Source organism: Alexandromys fortis, unplaced genomic scaffold (genome assembly GCF_014885135.2).
Source record: "Alexandromys fortis isolate MF-2015 unplaced genomic scaffold, M_Fortis_MF-2015_v1.1 scaffold_100_3062768_6864082, whole genome shotgun sequence".
In the NCBI taxonomy this organism is placed as follows: Eukaryota; Metazoa; Chordata; class Mammalia; order Rodentia; family Cricetidae; genus Alexandromys; species Alexandromys fortis.
Genome location: NW_026067993.1, coordinates 155,376 through 172,727, shown reverse-complemented (window position 1 = coordinate 172,727; position 17,352 = coordinate 155,376). Strand labels below are relative to the sequence as shown.

Sequence of the window (17,352 nt, the reverse complement as noted above, 5' to 3'; positions counted from 1 at the left end):
GTTACATTAGTTTGTTTTGACAATCATATAGCAGTATTAGCTTTACGAAGAATATTAACTTCATTGTGGGGTAGCACCAATTCAGATTTGTCATGTAGACTAAACTAATGCATTGCCATAGTTTGAATCTTGAATGTTATGCCTTGGAGGCTTAGGTACCAGCCTGGAACAGTGGGAAATTGTAGAACCTTTAAAGTGTGGAGCCTACGGAGAGGGATTTAGGTTTCTGGGGGATATGTGAACCGAGGCCCTGTCCTTCCTCTGTTTCCTTCTGGCTTCTAGGATTCAGAGATGCCTCCTCTCTCACAGAAGGCCACAACATCAACAAGATCATAGGCTAAAATTTCTATAATCTTGGGTCAAAGTTACTCTTTTTAAGTTCATTTACTTCATATGGCACATCAAAAAATATATGTGATCTTTTATATGAGACCTCTGAAGTTTGTTGCCACGTAAGTTGGTTATGTGCACTAGATGAAAGAAGGCATTTTGCCTTGGGTCATATCAAAAGTGAATTATATATGGAAAGTAGCTCCATGTGGAAAGGAATTCTCCTGCAGATCTTCCACAATGCAGAGCTTTGTTCTTGCTTTTCTGTATCTGAACATCCTGCATTCTTATACGCCCCAACACTCAGCTCAGTGTGCACAGCAGGTTCTCAATAAATATTTAATAAATACAAATATATGAACAGCTTTCCTGTGGGAAATATCCTGCTTTGAATGTCTGTGCATAGATTTGAAACAAGTGCCCTGGATCTATGTTCGGGCAGCTTTTATGTGTGCTACCACTCAGGCAAACGGAAGCCAGTGAATCTCTCTGTCTCCATTTCCTGGCATGTAATGTGGGAATGGGCAGGAGGCCCAAGAGGGTGTTGTGAGATTAATTAGTTAAAATGTATACCCTGCTATATAAATGCTAATTGCTGTCAGGAGCGTGGGCTGGATTCTCCAGTGACTTGGCTTTGCCCGGCTTTTCCATTACTCCTGTGTGTCACCCGGGCTCAGCCTTGAGAAACCCTTTGGCTGAGAGAAATGATGACTTTGTGTCTCCCTCATGCTGAAGGGCCAATTTAGACAGGACTTCTACTGTGGAGTAACCTGTGTAAGAAAAGGCGTTTGAAACAAAAAAGTAACTCACTGTACCAGTAATTTGTTACAGTTCCTCCCTAGTATTAGAAATGACTCTATTTATATAACAGCCTTTCCCTGGCTGTTCTAAGGCCAGTGCCTGGAGTGAATCATATAATTAATTTGGTTGGATAAGACACTGCAGCTTGTTGCCACAAATTTTATTTTTATTTGTTTATTGAATAATTTAAAAAAATGTTCTGAAAAAAAAAGCCCCTAAGATAATAGCTAGAGACACTTAAAACTCACAGAATAAATTTCAAATTGATTCATACCCCAAAGGGAAAGCTCAATAATAATAGCATTTTTTACTAATGTTCATGAATACTGATATGTATATTCTCAATCCCCGTGGGAAAGAGTCTGGTTCACTTACAGTCTTACTCATATACAACAGAATACAAAGAAGACACCTGGAAAGTATGGTTATTTCTTGTGCCTTTAAAGATAAATTGCATGCAGTTCAGTTGAAAGTATAGTGAGTCACTGAAATCAGGTTGAATTGGTGTGTGGTCTTTATTTAGATGTCAATATTTAGAGACCTTCAGTAAGTACTATTTTCTTATTATTTTGTGTATATGTTAGTTCTTTGGGAATTTAATACATTTTATCTTGATTATAATAATGCCCCTCATCTAATTCATCCCAGCTCTACCCTCTTCTTATCCATCAACTTTGTGTTCTCAGTTTTAAAAACCCATTGAATCCGATTTGTGCTGACCGCATAGTGGTTCATGCTGCTACCGAACGTTAATGCTATCAATTAGCAAGAACTCTTCTGCATAGTTCTCAGCCCCAAATGGGACATCTCCATCAAACTTCCTCCTTTCAAGGCTCAGTGATTATCACTAGGGAGGGAGCAGAAAGATTGTAAGAGCCTAGGGTGCTGGAAGATTGTGAAAGACCTCTTTCCTGGACACAGCAGGACTTTCGTACATGAACTCACACTATTTTTGACTATGTGCACAAGATCTGAGTAAACTCAAAGCAGAGAAAATTCTAACATGGGGGTGAGGGGGAGGTGGGAAAAAACTCTTACTTGACAAACTATTGGCAACAAACACTATTTTGCTTTTATTTTTGCTTTTGTTTTTATTTTCTAAAACAAAAAGGTTTCTCTGTAGAGCTTGGAGCCTTTTCTGGTACTCCCTCTGAAAAGCAGGCTGGCCTTAAACTCAACGAGATCTACCTACCTCAGCCTCCCAAGTGCTGGGATTAAAGGCGTGCACCACCACCGCTGGGCCAACAACATATGCAATTTTAAAACGTATCTTCCGTTCTTGGTTTATTTACGTTAGGAAACAAAACTTCTATCCACATCAGTCATGACAGTCATTGGTTTTTGTGATAAATCTCAGTGTCTTAACACAACAGAGATTCTTAAAAAGTCTTTATTCTTCTCATGTCAAAGTTCCATGAAAGCAAGGTCACATTCCTAGAAAGCACACAGGGTCCCATCATGTAATGCTGCATCATTAGGTCGTTACAGAAAACCACAGTCAGTCAGCATACAGAAAAGAAAGTGATCTTCTGGTGCCCAGCCCCATTCATACAACCACAGTACAATGCCTGCACTTAAGACTCAGGTCACAGCATGAAGGGGTGGGGGCAGAAAGACTGTGAGGGGCCAGAGGACCATAAAATCTCCTGTGAGATTGTCTTCTGGAAAATGTCAGAAAAGCTACATCCATGAAGGTTCGGCAGCATGGCTGCCTCAACCAGACCTAAACGAGTACAATACCAACAGACAGGCTAATATTGAAAATGGAAATCTCATGGAGGCCACCCATATACAAAGACATAGATGATAGGCAACTAAGAAAGGTTGGGAATGGGAGAAACATTTCTCCTCAGGAATGAGCCCTGTAGTTGGTTATCCAATACCAAGTGATCAGCTCTGAAATCATACACGTACAAATAATACTAGACAGACTGAGCAGGTTGTATTTATGTTTTTAGACATATGTGTGGGGTTGGGTATGTATACGTCTGTGTATACACCACAATAATAGTTGAAGAAAAGGAAGCCATGATTTTTGGAAGGAAGCAAAGAGAACAAATGGGACGGGTTAGGGAAGAAAGGAAAAGTAAGACATGGTGTAATTATATTTAAATTAAAAATCAAAATGAAGAAAATTTGCTGGACTTTTGCCATTTTGCCGTTGTTTTTCTGTTCTATAAAACCTCCGTGTAAGGATATAGAAAAGTTCAACGATTATGGATAGGGTTACAAGCATATCACTTGTAAACACTTGTAAACAGGACACATAGCCACCTCACCACTGGAAACATAATTACCCAACTCTTAATATGGTGTGCATGCATGAATAATTTTAATACAATTAGCACCACTCATTATTATGAAATAGGTCACACAATTAAAGACACACCTTGGCCTTCCCCAGGACAGTAGTGCTTACTCACTGGAGTCTCCTGTGCTGCCTCTCAGCTTGTGCATTTCCACCTCCTCTTCTAAATAAACTTCCAGTTGCTTACCTGTCTATAAATTTTTTCACCCTTGAAGTATGCAACATGAATAGAGAGCGGCCTAACCATCCTCTCAGATGTCCCCTAAATCATTGTGATAATTCTCACCTGAGAGTCTTGTCTTTACCATCATCTACTTGTGGTAAAAGCAGAGTTTTGATGGAGTTGCCTTTGGGAGCAAAACAGTAGAGAGTGACTTTAGGAAGCTTAAGGCAGCAATACCTAAGATCATTTGGACACCAGGCATAGCACAGGGAAGTGCGACCTCCATCAGCTGTTCAAACCTTCTGTCTCTGTGTCTTTTGAGGTATGTACTTCATAACTGAGAAGTGAACTGACTGTCATATCTGTTTGTAGTAGCATGATTTTTGTAATTATAGAAAAAACAAAGTGAAGAAATATTCTAAGAGAAAGGATGTGGCTCTAAGATCATTTGACACTGGGAAAAGCTTTGCCAGTTGTATTAGGTGACATTCTTTCCCTCCCTCCCATCTCCCTTCCCTCTTTCCCTTCTCCCCTCCCTTCCTTTCTTCTTCCTTCTCTACCTCCATTCCTTCCTCCTTTTTTCCCTTTTCTAATGTTCTCAATTATATCAATATGTTAAGTCGATCATTGTAAAACATTATGGCATTCCTTTCCCTACCAGCTGTCTTCCTCAAAGACACTTTCAAATTTTTACTTATTTCTTTGGCCATGCCCCTTTTGTCAATTTGTGTGCTGGGTATATTTTTATTCAACCCAATGTGTCATATTTTTGTTCTTATTATAATAAATGATCATTATTTTTTACTTTCTATCTTCCCAGTTTTTGTATCTATTCCTCATTATCCAATACTATTGCATATTTAATTGAATCAACAATCATTTAAATCATATAACTTTACATTACAATAAACTATTGTTAGGTTTCTTTCCTAATTTTTGAATGCATTAATTGTATTTTCCATGTTCTCACTCTAGTTTGCTATTTCATAACCATTTTCTGACTTTTTGTTGATTTTCTCTTTACTTTCTTTATAGTGATAAAGTCGCTGTCATCTACCACATGCTTGACTATCTCTCCTTACTGTGGGTTTCACTCGCCTTTCTTGAACTCAGTCACATGGCTGTTATCATGAGACCTTCACAGTCATTCTGCAGATTATTTCTTTGTTCGCTTAAATTGGACCCCCTGTTCCTGATTTTGTGTTTTCCTTTGTAATTATTTTGCTGTCATTTTCATGACATACATATCTCAGAGGCTTTCCTATAGAGAGCATGGGAAATAACTTGAATAAGTTTTGCATGTCTGCAAATATGACCTTAACCCCTGACTGTCCATTAAGCTTAGTGTCAAGATGGGAAATCATTTTTCTCCCCCTAACCTATTATTTGTCTCCGGTTTTGAGTTTTGGTTTTGAGGCTCCTGAAGCCTTTTCCTTTCTGACATTAGTTATGTGTTCAGTTTTGTCCTTCTTACTGTTCTATAGTTTGTAGAATCATCTCTTCCATAACAATATTTTAGAATGCTGGACCCGTGTGCATCTGTTTTCACTTTCTGGTGGGGTGCAATGGATGTAATGATAAAGGCCTTTTCCTCTGAGTGTTCTGCATTTCCGCTCTGGAACTTTTTCCTTTGAGTTATTTAATTGAAAGTTTTCTTCTCTTTTATTTCCTCTCTTTTGTGACTTGTATTATGAAATGCTGCACTTTCTTGATGGGCTTCTAATTTCCAGGTCTGTTTTCTATATGCTTTCCTTTATACTTTACCTTTTAGGGAAACCTCAATTTTAACTTCTAAGAAAACATGACAGTTTGCAGTTACACTTGAATTTCAGACTCTCTGAGAATTCCTCAATCACAGGAACTCCTGTTCTCCTTCAGGAATGTGGCCAGCTCCTCATCTTTCTGCAGATAAGAATTACAATACCTTTTAAATTGTTTTCCTTGGATTATCTTAGCTTTCGCCAAATCCCTTCACTCTATGTCATTGAGGAGTACATTTTGTGCCGAAGTGTTCTGAGATTCTCCCTGGGTTATATAATCAGAGTTCAGCAGTTGATTAGAATTCTGGGTGTGAATCTGAGACCAACTTTGGAACTCTCCTTGGGGGATAGGACTGCACAGTGAGTTCAAGAGCCTCAAGTTCAAATGTTTGGTCTTTCTCTGAAGATCTTTTTTTCTCCTGCTTGTGGGTGGGTGATGAAGTCTGAATCTGATAGGCATGATGGTGCCCATGCCTTTAATCCCAGTACCGGGAAGCCAAGGTCTGCAGATCTCTGGTCGACATAGCAAATTCCCAGCCATCAGAGCTCCATAGTAACTACCCTGTCTTTAAAAACTAGTCTGGATGCCTTTACTTTGGAGCTGTGTGCTGAATGCTGCTCAGTGAGAGGAGGACTAGAACTCAGGATGTAACCTTGATTGATAATTTTCTTCTCGTCCTTTCTGTATTGCCACTCTCCCGTATCTTTAGCATTCGGAGTGATTCACTTGCCAGGTTAGAATGTATTGATAGTATTGGTAACAAGAAAATCTCAAGCACCATGACTTAGAAAACCTATGGCATTGCATAGAGGGACCTAAGCAAGGGAGACTCAGTATAAGTGTCCTAGTTCACAAGATAAAAGAGAGCTTGATGAACTACAACCTAGCCATTGAAATCCCCATCATAAGTGGCATTTGTGTGTTGACCTAAGTAAGCCACACGACTCTTCTTATTTGAGATGTGTATAATATGTGAGGAGGAGGCCTGAGTATGTGTGGTAAACAGCAATGATGACTCCTTGTGTTGGTGCTGACAGTTGCCTGGGTCTTGGCTGCATTCAGGATTGCAGCTTGGTTTGTTCTCCAACATTTCCTTGCTGGCTTAAGATTTGTATTTTGAAATCTGCTAAATTTGTTAGCCTGTGTTCCTTTAATATTGACATAGCCACATAGTCGTTTCTTTTTTTTTTTCTTGTTATAACTTTTGATCATGTCTTGAAAAAATATTTTTGTTTTAATGGAGCTAGGAAAATAGTAAAATTGGGTTCACGTATTAAAACTATTAAGTTTATGCGAAAGCTGTAGTAATTTTCTGTAAAGCAAATGAACTTACTCTGAAGCTTCACAGCACCAATGGAAATGTAATTAATGAGTGTGAATACATATTTTATAAAAATAATATACAGTTATCGCAAATGCACGTTGATGTAAACAGCCTTTGAACTTTCCAGTTCTCCGTGCATGTTGAATACTAAAAGCAATATTAATGAAAGAAGATCAAAAGTTACTCACTACTGAGTCCTAGGAAGTACTATGTGTAATTTCCAGGAAGATTGCTTGGAATGTAAATCTTTCCTTTTTTTATTTTTCTGAGATAGAAAGATGCAATTCTTGACTTTTGTCAAAGGAAAATAGAGGTTGACTTAGTTTGTCGACACTTAGTTACTGCTGCAAAAAATGTCGTCAAACAATCCTAAACTTGCATGACAAGACTTCATTTTAACTGTGACACCTGTGTCTGGGCTCAGGCGTCTGTAGGCTGCCAGAGGCAGTTTCTCTGGGCTAGCTGCTCAATTAGTTTTGGGCTTTGTCCAGACAGCTGTCCTTCTGGATGTGGTCTATGTGTATACAAGTTATTGCTCATTTCAGCTCCCAGTTGAACCAGGTTGATTCTTACAGTGATAAGAGGGTTCCAGGAAGGCAAAAAAAAAAAAAAAAAAAAAAAAAAAAAGGCAAAAAAAAAAAAAAAAAAAGGAAAGAAAAGAAAACTAATTTATGTAGATAGTCTAGTATCAGGCTGATTATGTAGATTTCTGTGGTAGCCCAGATTGAAGGTGGTGGAAACAGTGTAGCCTCCCATTGTAGAAGGTGAAGGACACAGAGCAGAAAAAAAAATACAGATTGATTCGGAAAATGACAACCGCTAGAATCTCCAAATGATGATTAAAAATAACTTTTCTATTGAGATAGATAAACCAGGCACATCAAAGAAGGCTTTTAAAATGTGTATAACCTTTAATTTCTTGGGGTAAAAAAATGTCCTAAGTGGTGACATATAAATGTTGAACTGCCAGCTGCTATGTCACCTTTATTCCTCAGAAGCAGACTGTTCAACTTATTCAGACAGGATTTCAGGGGTGGTGAGATGGCTCAGCTCTGTCGGAGGACCTAGGTTCAGTTCTCAGCACCCACATGGTATCACACAGATTTCTGTGATTGCAGTTCCAGGGAATTTAGTGCCCTCTTCTGTCCCCTGAGAGCACCACACATGCATGTGGTGCACATGCAGGCAAAACTTTCTTACATATAAAATAAATATAAATAAAGTCTTTTTCATAAAATTTTATATTTAACAATTACTTATAAATTATTCAAATAATATAATCCAAATTAATCATTCCAGAAGAAAAGTGGCTTTCACACTGTGAGCAACTTGTACAGTCAAATGTGATAATAAAAATATTGTAAATGCTGTAAATAGTAACATTCAATGAATATGAGGATATTAGAACTAACACAACTTCAAAAGTGCTTTAAAGAGAGAGGGAGGGAGAGAAATGAATCTGGGTGGGTAATGATGTGGAGGAGGGTCTGAGAGGATTTGGGAGGTATTTTGGAAGTGATGTGAATATGATTGAAATATGCTATATGAATAAAATACTCGAGGAATGAATAGAAACATAATTTAAAAACAGCTTACTAAAGTAATTGCAGCTTTAGTGTCTGCACATGCTGAATCATTCTATTGTGATTAAAAGTAGGATATGTAAAAAACTTAAAACGAAAAAGTGATCATTTTAATTTTTAATGATATTTTACTTAATTGACATTTTAAAGCTTTTTCATGCACTTTCTTATATACAATATCTCTTGACCATTGTCACCCCTTACTTCTCCCTCCCACCTCTCTGGAATCTCAACATGCCCCTCCCCCCACTTTCACGTCTCCCTTTTTTCTGTCCCTGTGATTCCAATAAGGGATGCTCAAATGTGCATAGGTGTAGGGCATCCATCAGCACATAGGCAACCTACCAGTGGCCACACACTTGAAGAAGACCCCACCTATCCCTACCAGTCACCATCTGCCAAAAGCACCTTACCTAGGGAAGGAATTCATGAACCTTTGTCTAGTTCGTGCTGGGTTGCTGATTGACATGATCTTGGGCATGTCTTGTCTGGGTCGCCACATGCTGTTGTACATGAGTTTGAGGGCAACAGCCAAGTCATGTCCAGAAGACAGCATTTTGCATATTGTGATAGTTTCAGACTCTTGTGTTCTTTCATCCCCCCTCTCCAGTTATGTTCTGTGGGTGTTGGCTATAGAAATATTGATTTTAGGACTGAGCATTCAATAGTCACAATTCTCAATGCCTTGACCATTCAGCCCACTACAAAAAAAAAAAAAAAAAAAAAAAAAAAAAAAAAAAAAAAAAAANAAAAAAAAAAAAAAAAAAAAAAAAAAAAAAAAAAAAGAAAGAAAGAAAATTCTCTGACCAGGTTGAAAGCAGCACAATGTATAGACTTAAACATAAACATTTCGAGGACACTTTGAGAACATGTATATTTTACAAAACAACAATAATAAGTCATTTCTCCCACAGCATGAACTTCCCACTCACGGGATTTTGAACATGTAGGTTTACAATAGAAGGTATGAGTTCTTTGCTGTGGACAGACCTAAAATCTAATCAGACAACACTTGGTTACCCCCATAACAGGCATATCATTACTTCACAAATAGATACATCTTGCTTGGCTGATCAGTATTATACCAGGCATAGTTTACCACTGAATAAACCCATTGATGATTTTTTCTTTTACCTCCAGTGGCTTGCAAAACACATTTCAACACTGTGAGAGCTAGCCAGCATAGAGGAAGTTTTCTAGTCAGTTCCAGCTTGATTTGTGAGTTTCAGAACCAAACTGTGGTATGTTACACAAGAGGGTCATATCATCTAGTTATAGTGAGCAACCAAGAACAAATAATGATGATAATAATAATAATAATAATAATAATAATAATAATAATCATCTAAGTTGTTTAGGGTGTCTCTGGGACCTTCCTAACCAATAATTTGTAGGGAGGTATCCCACACTATGCACTGAGGTTTTCATTTAATAACATATTTCTTCTGCAGGAAGCATTATTCACCGATGCAGAGGACCTCTGTTCACACTCCTTCTGCTTTTATTGTTGCTGTTAAATCATATTTTTACTTAGCTGACAAAATACTGGATTTTCAGAAAGCTTTTCAAACCTTGTTAGTTTTCATTAACCCACGTCTGACCTGCTCTTTTCCCCCATCCCTCTGCTCCCACCTTTGCAAGACCTCACACTCTCAATATTCTTCCCCTGCTTTGCCATCCCATGTGTGCTACTCTCCTTTCCCTCCCCACGGCCTCTTCACTGTCTGCATCTCCCAGATCAGCTGTAGCTTGTAGCGCTCTCCAAACACCCCAAATTAAACACCAATCTACAAAATTTAAGATCAGATTTACTTAGGAGTGAGAAGATGTGGAACATTGTTCTGGATTACCTCACTTAATACAGTATTTTCAATGCCATCCATTTATTGCCAAGTTCAATTTTTCTTTATAGCTGAATACAGTTCCACTGTGTATGCAGATCACATTTTACTCATCTTTTCATCAGTTACTGGATATCTAGGCTGATTCTATTTCCTAGTTTGTATGAATAGATCATCAATGAATCTGGATGAGTAAGTATCTCTCTAATATGATATAGAATCCTTTGGGGTCAAGGCCAAGGGTGGTATAGATGTGTCATGTAGTATTCCTATTTGTGGCTGTTTTAGAATCATTCACACTAATTTTCTCAGTGTGTGCACCAACTTATCCTCATACCAGTAGTACATAAGTGCTGCCCTTTTCCCACATCCAGCACTTGCTGCCAATTGCTTTTTGGATGATAGTAATTCTAACTTGGTGAGACAGAATCTTAAAGTCGTTTAAATATTCTTGATGATGCTGATCATCTTTTGAAAGTGTTTATTAGCCATTTGTATTTATTATTTGGAGAATACCTTTTATCAGTTTCTATGTAGACCAAGCAGGTCTCAAACTCAAAGTGATCTTACCGTATCTTTCTTTTGAATGCCTTGGTTTTCTTAACTAGCCCTTTATGGTTTTCATTGAAGAGGTCTGTGTAGTTATTTTTTAATTGCTGTGGCAAAGCACTAAAACCAACACAACTTTTAAAAGAAAACATTTACTTGGGATTGTGGTTTTGAAGGGTTAACATTCATCATGGCAGAGCAAAGCCATGGCAGCAGGAACAACTCAGAGCTCGCAACGTGTTCCACAAATAGGCAGTAGAGAGCACACTGGACATGACAGGAGTCTTCTAAATCTCAAAGCCTTTTCTAGTGACACTCCTCCCTTTACAAGGTCATGTCTGCTAATCCTTCCCAAATAGTTATAGCAACTGGGGACCAAGTATTCAAACATATAAACCTATGGGGCTCATTCTTGTAAATGGTGGCTGCTCTTTGGTTTTCCAGATGCCCCCTCCAAAGTTATCCCACATCATCTTAGATGATAGAGTGTTTTTCTTAATTTGCAACATGTAAATGGACTAAATATTGCAACTATAATTCTTGATTAATAACTGTTTTGCATATGTAATTTTACTATGTCACAGTTAAAACCTTCCTTTTTAATTAGACAGAAAAGGGGAAATGATGTGGGATATCCTTCTGTATATACGTTGCTTTGTTGGCTAATGAAAAATGCTGTTTTGGCCGGTGACTTAGCAGAGTAAAGCCAGGTGGAAAATCACAGCGGAGAGAGAAAGAGAGAGTAGGTGGAGTCAGAGAGGTGCCATGTAGCCAACGAAGGAGAAAGATGCCAGAACCTTATCAGTAGGCCACAGCCTCCTGGTGATACATAGATTAATAGAAATGCATTAATCTAAGATGTAAGAACTAACTAAGAATACACCTAAGACTAACACCACTGGCCAAGTGGTGTTGTAGTTAATATAGTTTCTGTGTGATTATTTGGACCTGGGCATCTAGGAAACAAATGAACAATCTCCTTTTACATATTCTCATTTAAACCATTACAAAGTCTTTCATATCCTTGGTTGCCATTTTATTTTAATATACCATTACCTACATGATAAGCAAAAATCTGCTTTCCAAATATTATAAATAACATAGAAAGTTGTAGGTACAATTTGGAATGTAAGGAAGTTTATACTGAATTTAAATATTGTATGCATCTTATATTTAATATACCATATGCTTTGTATACATTATATCATACACATATATGATATATATTTATGTACTTATACAATACATTATATATGTATTTATGTATGACTATTGGGAGTCCAAGGAATAAATAAAACTTTTGTCTGGTGGTTTGGTTGGTTTTTACAGGACCCTTATCATCTGTGGAATCCTTTATGTATTCTTATGGTACCTTCTGTCTGTATTGTAACATTCTCATGTCACTCTCAGGAACAAAAGTAATTATTATGTCTTTTTTTTTTCCCTGAATAAACCAGTGGTTGCTTTTCGTCATAAAATAAGTTATAAAAACCATTAACTTTTTTTCAATCACTGAAACATGAACAGACATTTTTACCCCTCAGTTTGCAGTCCTGTTTGCACCGTGTGGTCATTCCTTCACATAAAAGGGACATTCCAGGTTGATGTGCAACACGACTGTAAAACCCACTGAATTTTAAATATTTACTACACAAATGTAGATATATAAAAGATCTTTAATGTATTGGTTTTATTAAATTTATCAATTAGCAAAATATAGTATTTTCTTTTGCCTTCTTAATGTGGAAAGTTGGTATCTTCTATTGACTTTGTGGCTTGCATTATATTTCTGCTGAACAGTACAGCTCTGTCCCCAAAAGCAGGAGACCTGGGGAGAACTAGGAGTCTTCTCTCCATATAGAACAGAGTTGTCTTTTTAGCTATGTTTTTTATGTCCCTGTGGTTTAATCAATACATGTCTTCTTTTAAAGACATTCCTTGAAGGATTCTACAATACTAAGACACAGGTAGCTGTCAACAAAAACACAGCACTACATGATAAAGAAGTAATGATAAAGAGAGAAGTAATTCTTTCTATTGGCAAGTGTTTATTAGGTATGTTTATCAGAGGGAAGTTATTGGAGATGTCTGGAGAAAGAGGCCCATAGAAAAGGCCAGACAGTATCAAGGAGACAATGTTCTGGGGGTCTTCATTGGCTAGTGACTCACCTACCCTTTCTTTTTACTTCTTCCAGAACGCTGTGATGACTGGGGACTAGATACGATGAGACAAATCCAAGTGTTTGAAGACGAGCCAGCACGCATCAAATGCCCCCTCTTTGAACACTTCTTGAAGTACAACTACAGCACTGCCCATTCCTCTGGACTTACCCTGATCTGGTACTGGACCAGGCAAGATCGGGACCTGGAGGAGCCCATTAATTTCCGCCTCCCAGAGAACCGCATCAGTAAGGAGAAAGATGTGCTCTGGTTCCGGCCCACCTTACTCAATGACACAGGCAATTACACCTGCATGTTGAGGTAGGCTGCTTCTCAGTGGTGACCTTCCCTTGTCCTTGGAGTCCTTAAGGTTTTATTTAAATCATGAGTATGCCATGACAGCTGGGCAGGGGAAGGACACATTAGATGGGTTATGCCTTACCTCAGTGATATGGGAGGTGTGCAAAGAGGTTCTGTCTCTGAGACTATTCTTCACGGTGGTTTCTTTTAAGAAGTGATACAAAGCAATGTTGTCAGAATCTGGGGTTGAGTTTATTGGCTTCTTTCCATGGCCATGGATCCTGCCTACATGCTTGCCTTGCCTGGAGACATCGTTTCCCTGGAAAATGAACAATGAAGAGCCAATTCATAGCTGTTATGCTTGGCTTTTTCTTGAAGTACCTGGCAAAGACACTACACTCGGGGTATGTTTGTAGAAGGAAGACCGTTTGGGATGCATCGAATATATTTAGCACAGTGCTTTTCAAATTTCAACAAAAATTCTCTTCAGAAGCAAGTGAATACTATGCCCTTCGGAATCCCAAAAATATGACTTAAAGCAAGCAACCAAAGTTTATACAATCCGTCTTTGTTCTATGTGCCTTTTATTGTTAATGCTTCAAGATGCCCATTTTCTTCTATGCACATCAATGCCTATGTGTGCTTTTTAATATCCAAATCCCTTTAAAAAAAATCATCACCGTTGAGCTTAGCTCTCACAGTCCATTTTGCTACCAAGCTTCAATGTGCTTTCTAAAGTCGTATATAGGACATGTCTGTCACTTAATTTAACACAAATTTCTACTATTTACTAGGAATGTTGGTATCAGTTTTGGAGGCTGGAGGGTTTCATTCCCAGTGTGCAGATTACCGATACTGTTCCTCTCCCCCGCTGTTCAGCTTCCAGTCTCTGTGTCTTCACCTCCACTTATTATGAAGTGGTTGCGTTGGATGACAGTCCATGTACAACCCCATCTGCCTTAACTGTGTCTTGAGAGGCCCAGTTCCATGTGTGATCCAGTTCTGTGGTTCTGAGCTAAATACTTAATGTTTGAATTAATGGGAACTATGAACACAGTTGACCCTCGAATAATTAGTAAGCCCATTTCCTTTCTCTCTCATGTGTCTTATCTCTATTTCACTGAGAGTTAGAACGACGTTTTGATAAATGTATGCTATGTTATTAGGTGAAAATGTTCTCTGCTCCACCCAAACCCCACCCCCCAAAAAATCTTTAACTCACTAGTCCTTTGGAGAGTGCTTGTAGCCTGTGATACCCCTTAGAGGTTGTCATTTGATAATAATTTTATGGGAATAAAGTTTAGACTTACACATAGACGTCTAGTGAGCATGGAATGCTCCTGCTATTATCTACACTCCAAAATGGTATAAGTGATGGCATTCAATCAGATTGTATCAAAAAGAGCATTGGAGGAGAGACAGAAAAGCACAACCTTTGTTAATGCTTAGCTGGTGACCTGAGGCAAGTTGTGCACAAATCTGGAGCTTTGGCATAGTAGCTATACCGTGGAAGACTGGGATACATGTTGTTTGAGATCCTTTTCAACTTTGACAGCTGTGAATCCTTTACCATTTCCTGGGTAACCATCAGTCAGTCCCTGGTGAGGAGCCTTTAGCCGCTTCTGCTTGAATTGTACCTTTGCTGTGCACCTGGTGCTGCTGCCGCCCCTGCTGTGCATCTCATGGTACAGAACCCATGTTACTCTCCTTCCGCTGACTATCTGTGAAGCTCTGACTACGGTGGGCCATCACACCCTGCTTAGGGTATTCAGTAGCTTTCCTAGCCCAGGCTCAGGCCTGTCATAGCAATAGCACTCTTTCCTACTAGCTTCTGTTCTAGTTAGTTTCCTATTGCTGTGCTAAGGCGCATGGCCAAGGCAACTTGTAAAAGAAAGCATTTAAGGGGTGGTTCTTGGTTCCAGAGGGTTAGAGTGCATAGCCATCAAGGTGGGGAATCATGTCAGTAGGCAGGCATGATGCCGAATCAGTAGCTGAGAAGTCTTATGTTGATGACAAACCATAAATTAGAGAAAGCTAACTGGAGATGGCATAGGCTTTCGAAACCTCAAAGTTCATCCCCAGGGACTCATCTCCTCCAAGAAAGTCACACTTCTTAATCCTACTCAAAGAATTTCATCAGCTGGGACCAAATATTTAAATGTATAAGGCTATGGGGGTCATTCTCATTCAAACTGCCAGAAAGGTTTGTGGATGTTTAAGGCTTTGGAGTTAGATTCATTTTCCTCTATTTATTGTTCAGTTTTTTTTATGTTCAAATGGTACAGTTGAACTTAAATGTTACTAAGATAATAGATAATGCCTATCATATACTTATATGGTTTTTAATTATAATATGCATATATATATAATTAAGGGATATCCAAGGTGTTCGTTGTATAGGAGACCTAGTATAGAAATGGAGGGTGGTGTGTAGTAGAGCTTGACGAAGGTGTGGCTCAGTCTGGATGAACAATACTGCACACTTTCCCCCCACTGAAAGATGCTTCCTGTACCTGTTTCTGCCTTCATCATTGCTGGTAGGTGTATACAACAATATTGAAAACTATGCCATAGTTTTTTTTTTTTATGACTTGTTTAGTTTGGTTTTTTTTTTCTATGAATTCTCTTATTTTCCTGGCACAGGGGACACTGGGTGGATGTTTTGGATCACATACTGTCTCTATTTTCCATTTTTAAATTTTGATCTTCTAAAAAGAAAATTCCAAACCTTACTGGTCATAACCTGGAAACTGTTCTGTTTCAAAGGCTGATTGCACCCTTAAACACTCTGTCCTTACCTTTGCCTAGTGCTGACGAAAGTATCTGAAATGACCACTTTTAATACATGTTTGAGGTCACGTATCAAGTATAAATATTTTAGCACATTAGTAGCAGGTATCTCTGTTTGCTTTTTAATGTGCAGTGTTAATTAGTGTGAGAAATATTTCAGTGAGTCTCTAAGAGGAATGTGAACTTACACGTGTAAAGAAGTCCCAGCTATGTGCTACCAAATGCAGACGGACCTTCATGCTGTGGGCATATTTTGTCTTTTCAGGAACACTACATATTGCTGCAAGGTTGCCTTTCCACTGGAAGTCGTTCAGAAGGACAGCTGCTTCAATTCCCCCATGAAACTCCCCGTGCATAAACTGTACATCGAGCATAGTATTCATAACATCACATGTCCAAATGTAGATGGCTACTTTCCTCCCAGTGTCAAACCAGCCGTCACTTGGTATAAGGTAAGGAAACTAGAGCATGTCATTTTTTTAAATAGCCATAAATACCTGAGTTGAATGGTAACACCGATACTTTGCTATTCAGATCTTTGACTTCTTCATTAATATCTTTGTACATACTTCTGCCACTTCCTTGTTTTGTTCTGTTTTAGGAGGAGTGGTGTGGGTTTCTTCCATTCAGCCCACTATTTCTCATATGATGTTCTCTGGAGTCCCAGAACTAACTACCTGATTTCTGTTAACTCCCAGGAACACATTTTGAGAAATTCTGCCCGCTTCCTCTTACTGCTTTGGGAGGTCAGATGCTGCTGATTCATGACGTGAATCTCAGCCCCTTGTTGAGTCAGGACTGTCATTTTTTTTATTCATGAGTGTTTTGTAGATTGCCCTCATTTGTGGACACCATCAGTCTGTGGACTCCACATCTGGAAAAATGTGAATATTGGAAGGTGGTGCATGTGGCAACACTGCAGTGTAGCCTTTGAATCTGGTGGAGTCTCCACTGGCAGCAATGTGGGGGAAATAGCCTACTGCAAAACTCCTTAGGAGCAGTGGGAGAAATTTCACTCCCTGAGACAAGTCACAAAAGTCCCCCAGCAAGAAGTTCTGATGGGGCTGGGGTGTAGTCGCCACTCTGTAGTGATAAGAGCGGCAGGGCTGCGTTCCGGCAGCCCTGGCTCCCACATGGCCAGCTTATGCCCTGAAATAATTACACGGAAACTGTATTCTTTTAAACACTGCCTGGCCCGTAAGTTCCAGTTTCTTATTGGCTAGCTCTTACATATCGATCTAACCCATTTCTAATAATCTGTGTAGCTCCGTGAGCTGGCTTACCAGAGAAGATCTTAACCTTAACCTGTGTCTGTCTGGAGTGGGAGAATCACTGACTCAGCTTCTTTCTCCCAGAATTCTGTTCTGTTTACTCCACCCACTGAAGGGTTGGCCTATCAAGGGGCCTAGGCAGTTTCTTTTTTTTTTTTTTTTTTTTTTTTT

At 38.8% G+C, this 17,352-nt stretch overlaps 1 protein-coding gene across 2 annotated transcripts in view; it reads left to right on the top strand.

Moving 5' to 3' along the window:
- Il1rap (interleukin 1 receptor accessory protein) overlaps window positions 1-17,352 on the top strand; it is a 139,765-nt gene that overhangs the window by 80,431 nt on the left and 41,982 nt on the right. For both annotated transcript variants that reach the window (XM_050160013.1, XM_050160014.1), the window contains exons 3-4: window positions 12,856-13,141; window positions 16,176-16,362. In XM_050160013.1, the coding sequence (XP_050015970.1) occupies window positions 12,856-13,141; window positions 16,176-16,362 (473 nt within the window). The remainder of the gene's footprint in view (window positions 1-12,855; window positions 13,142-16,175; window positions 16,363-17,352) is intronic.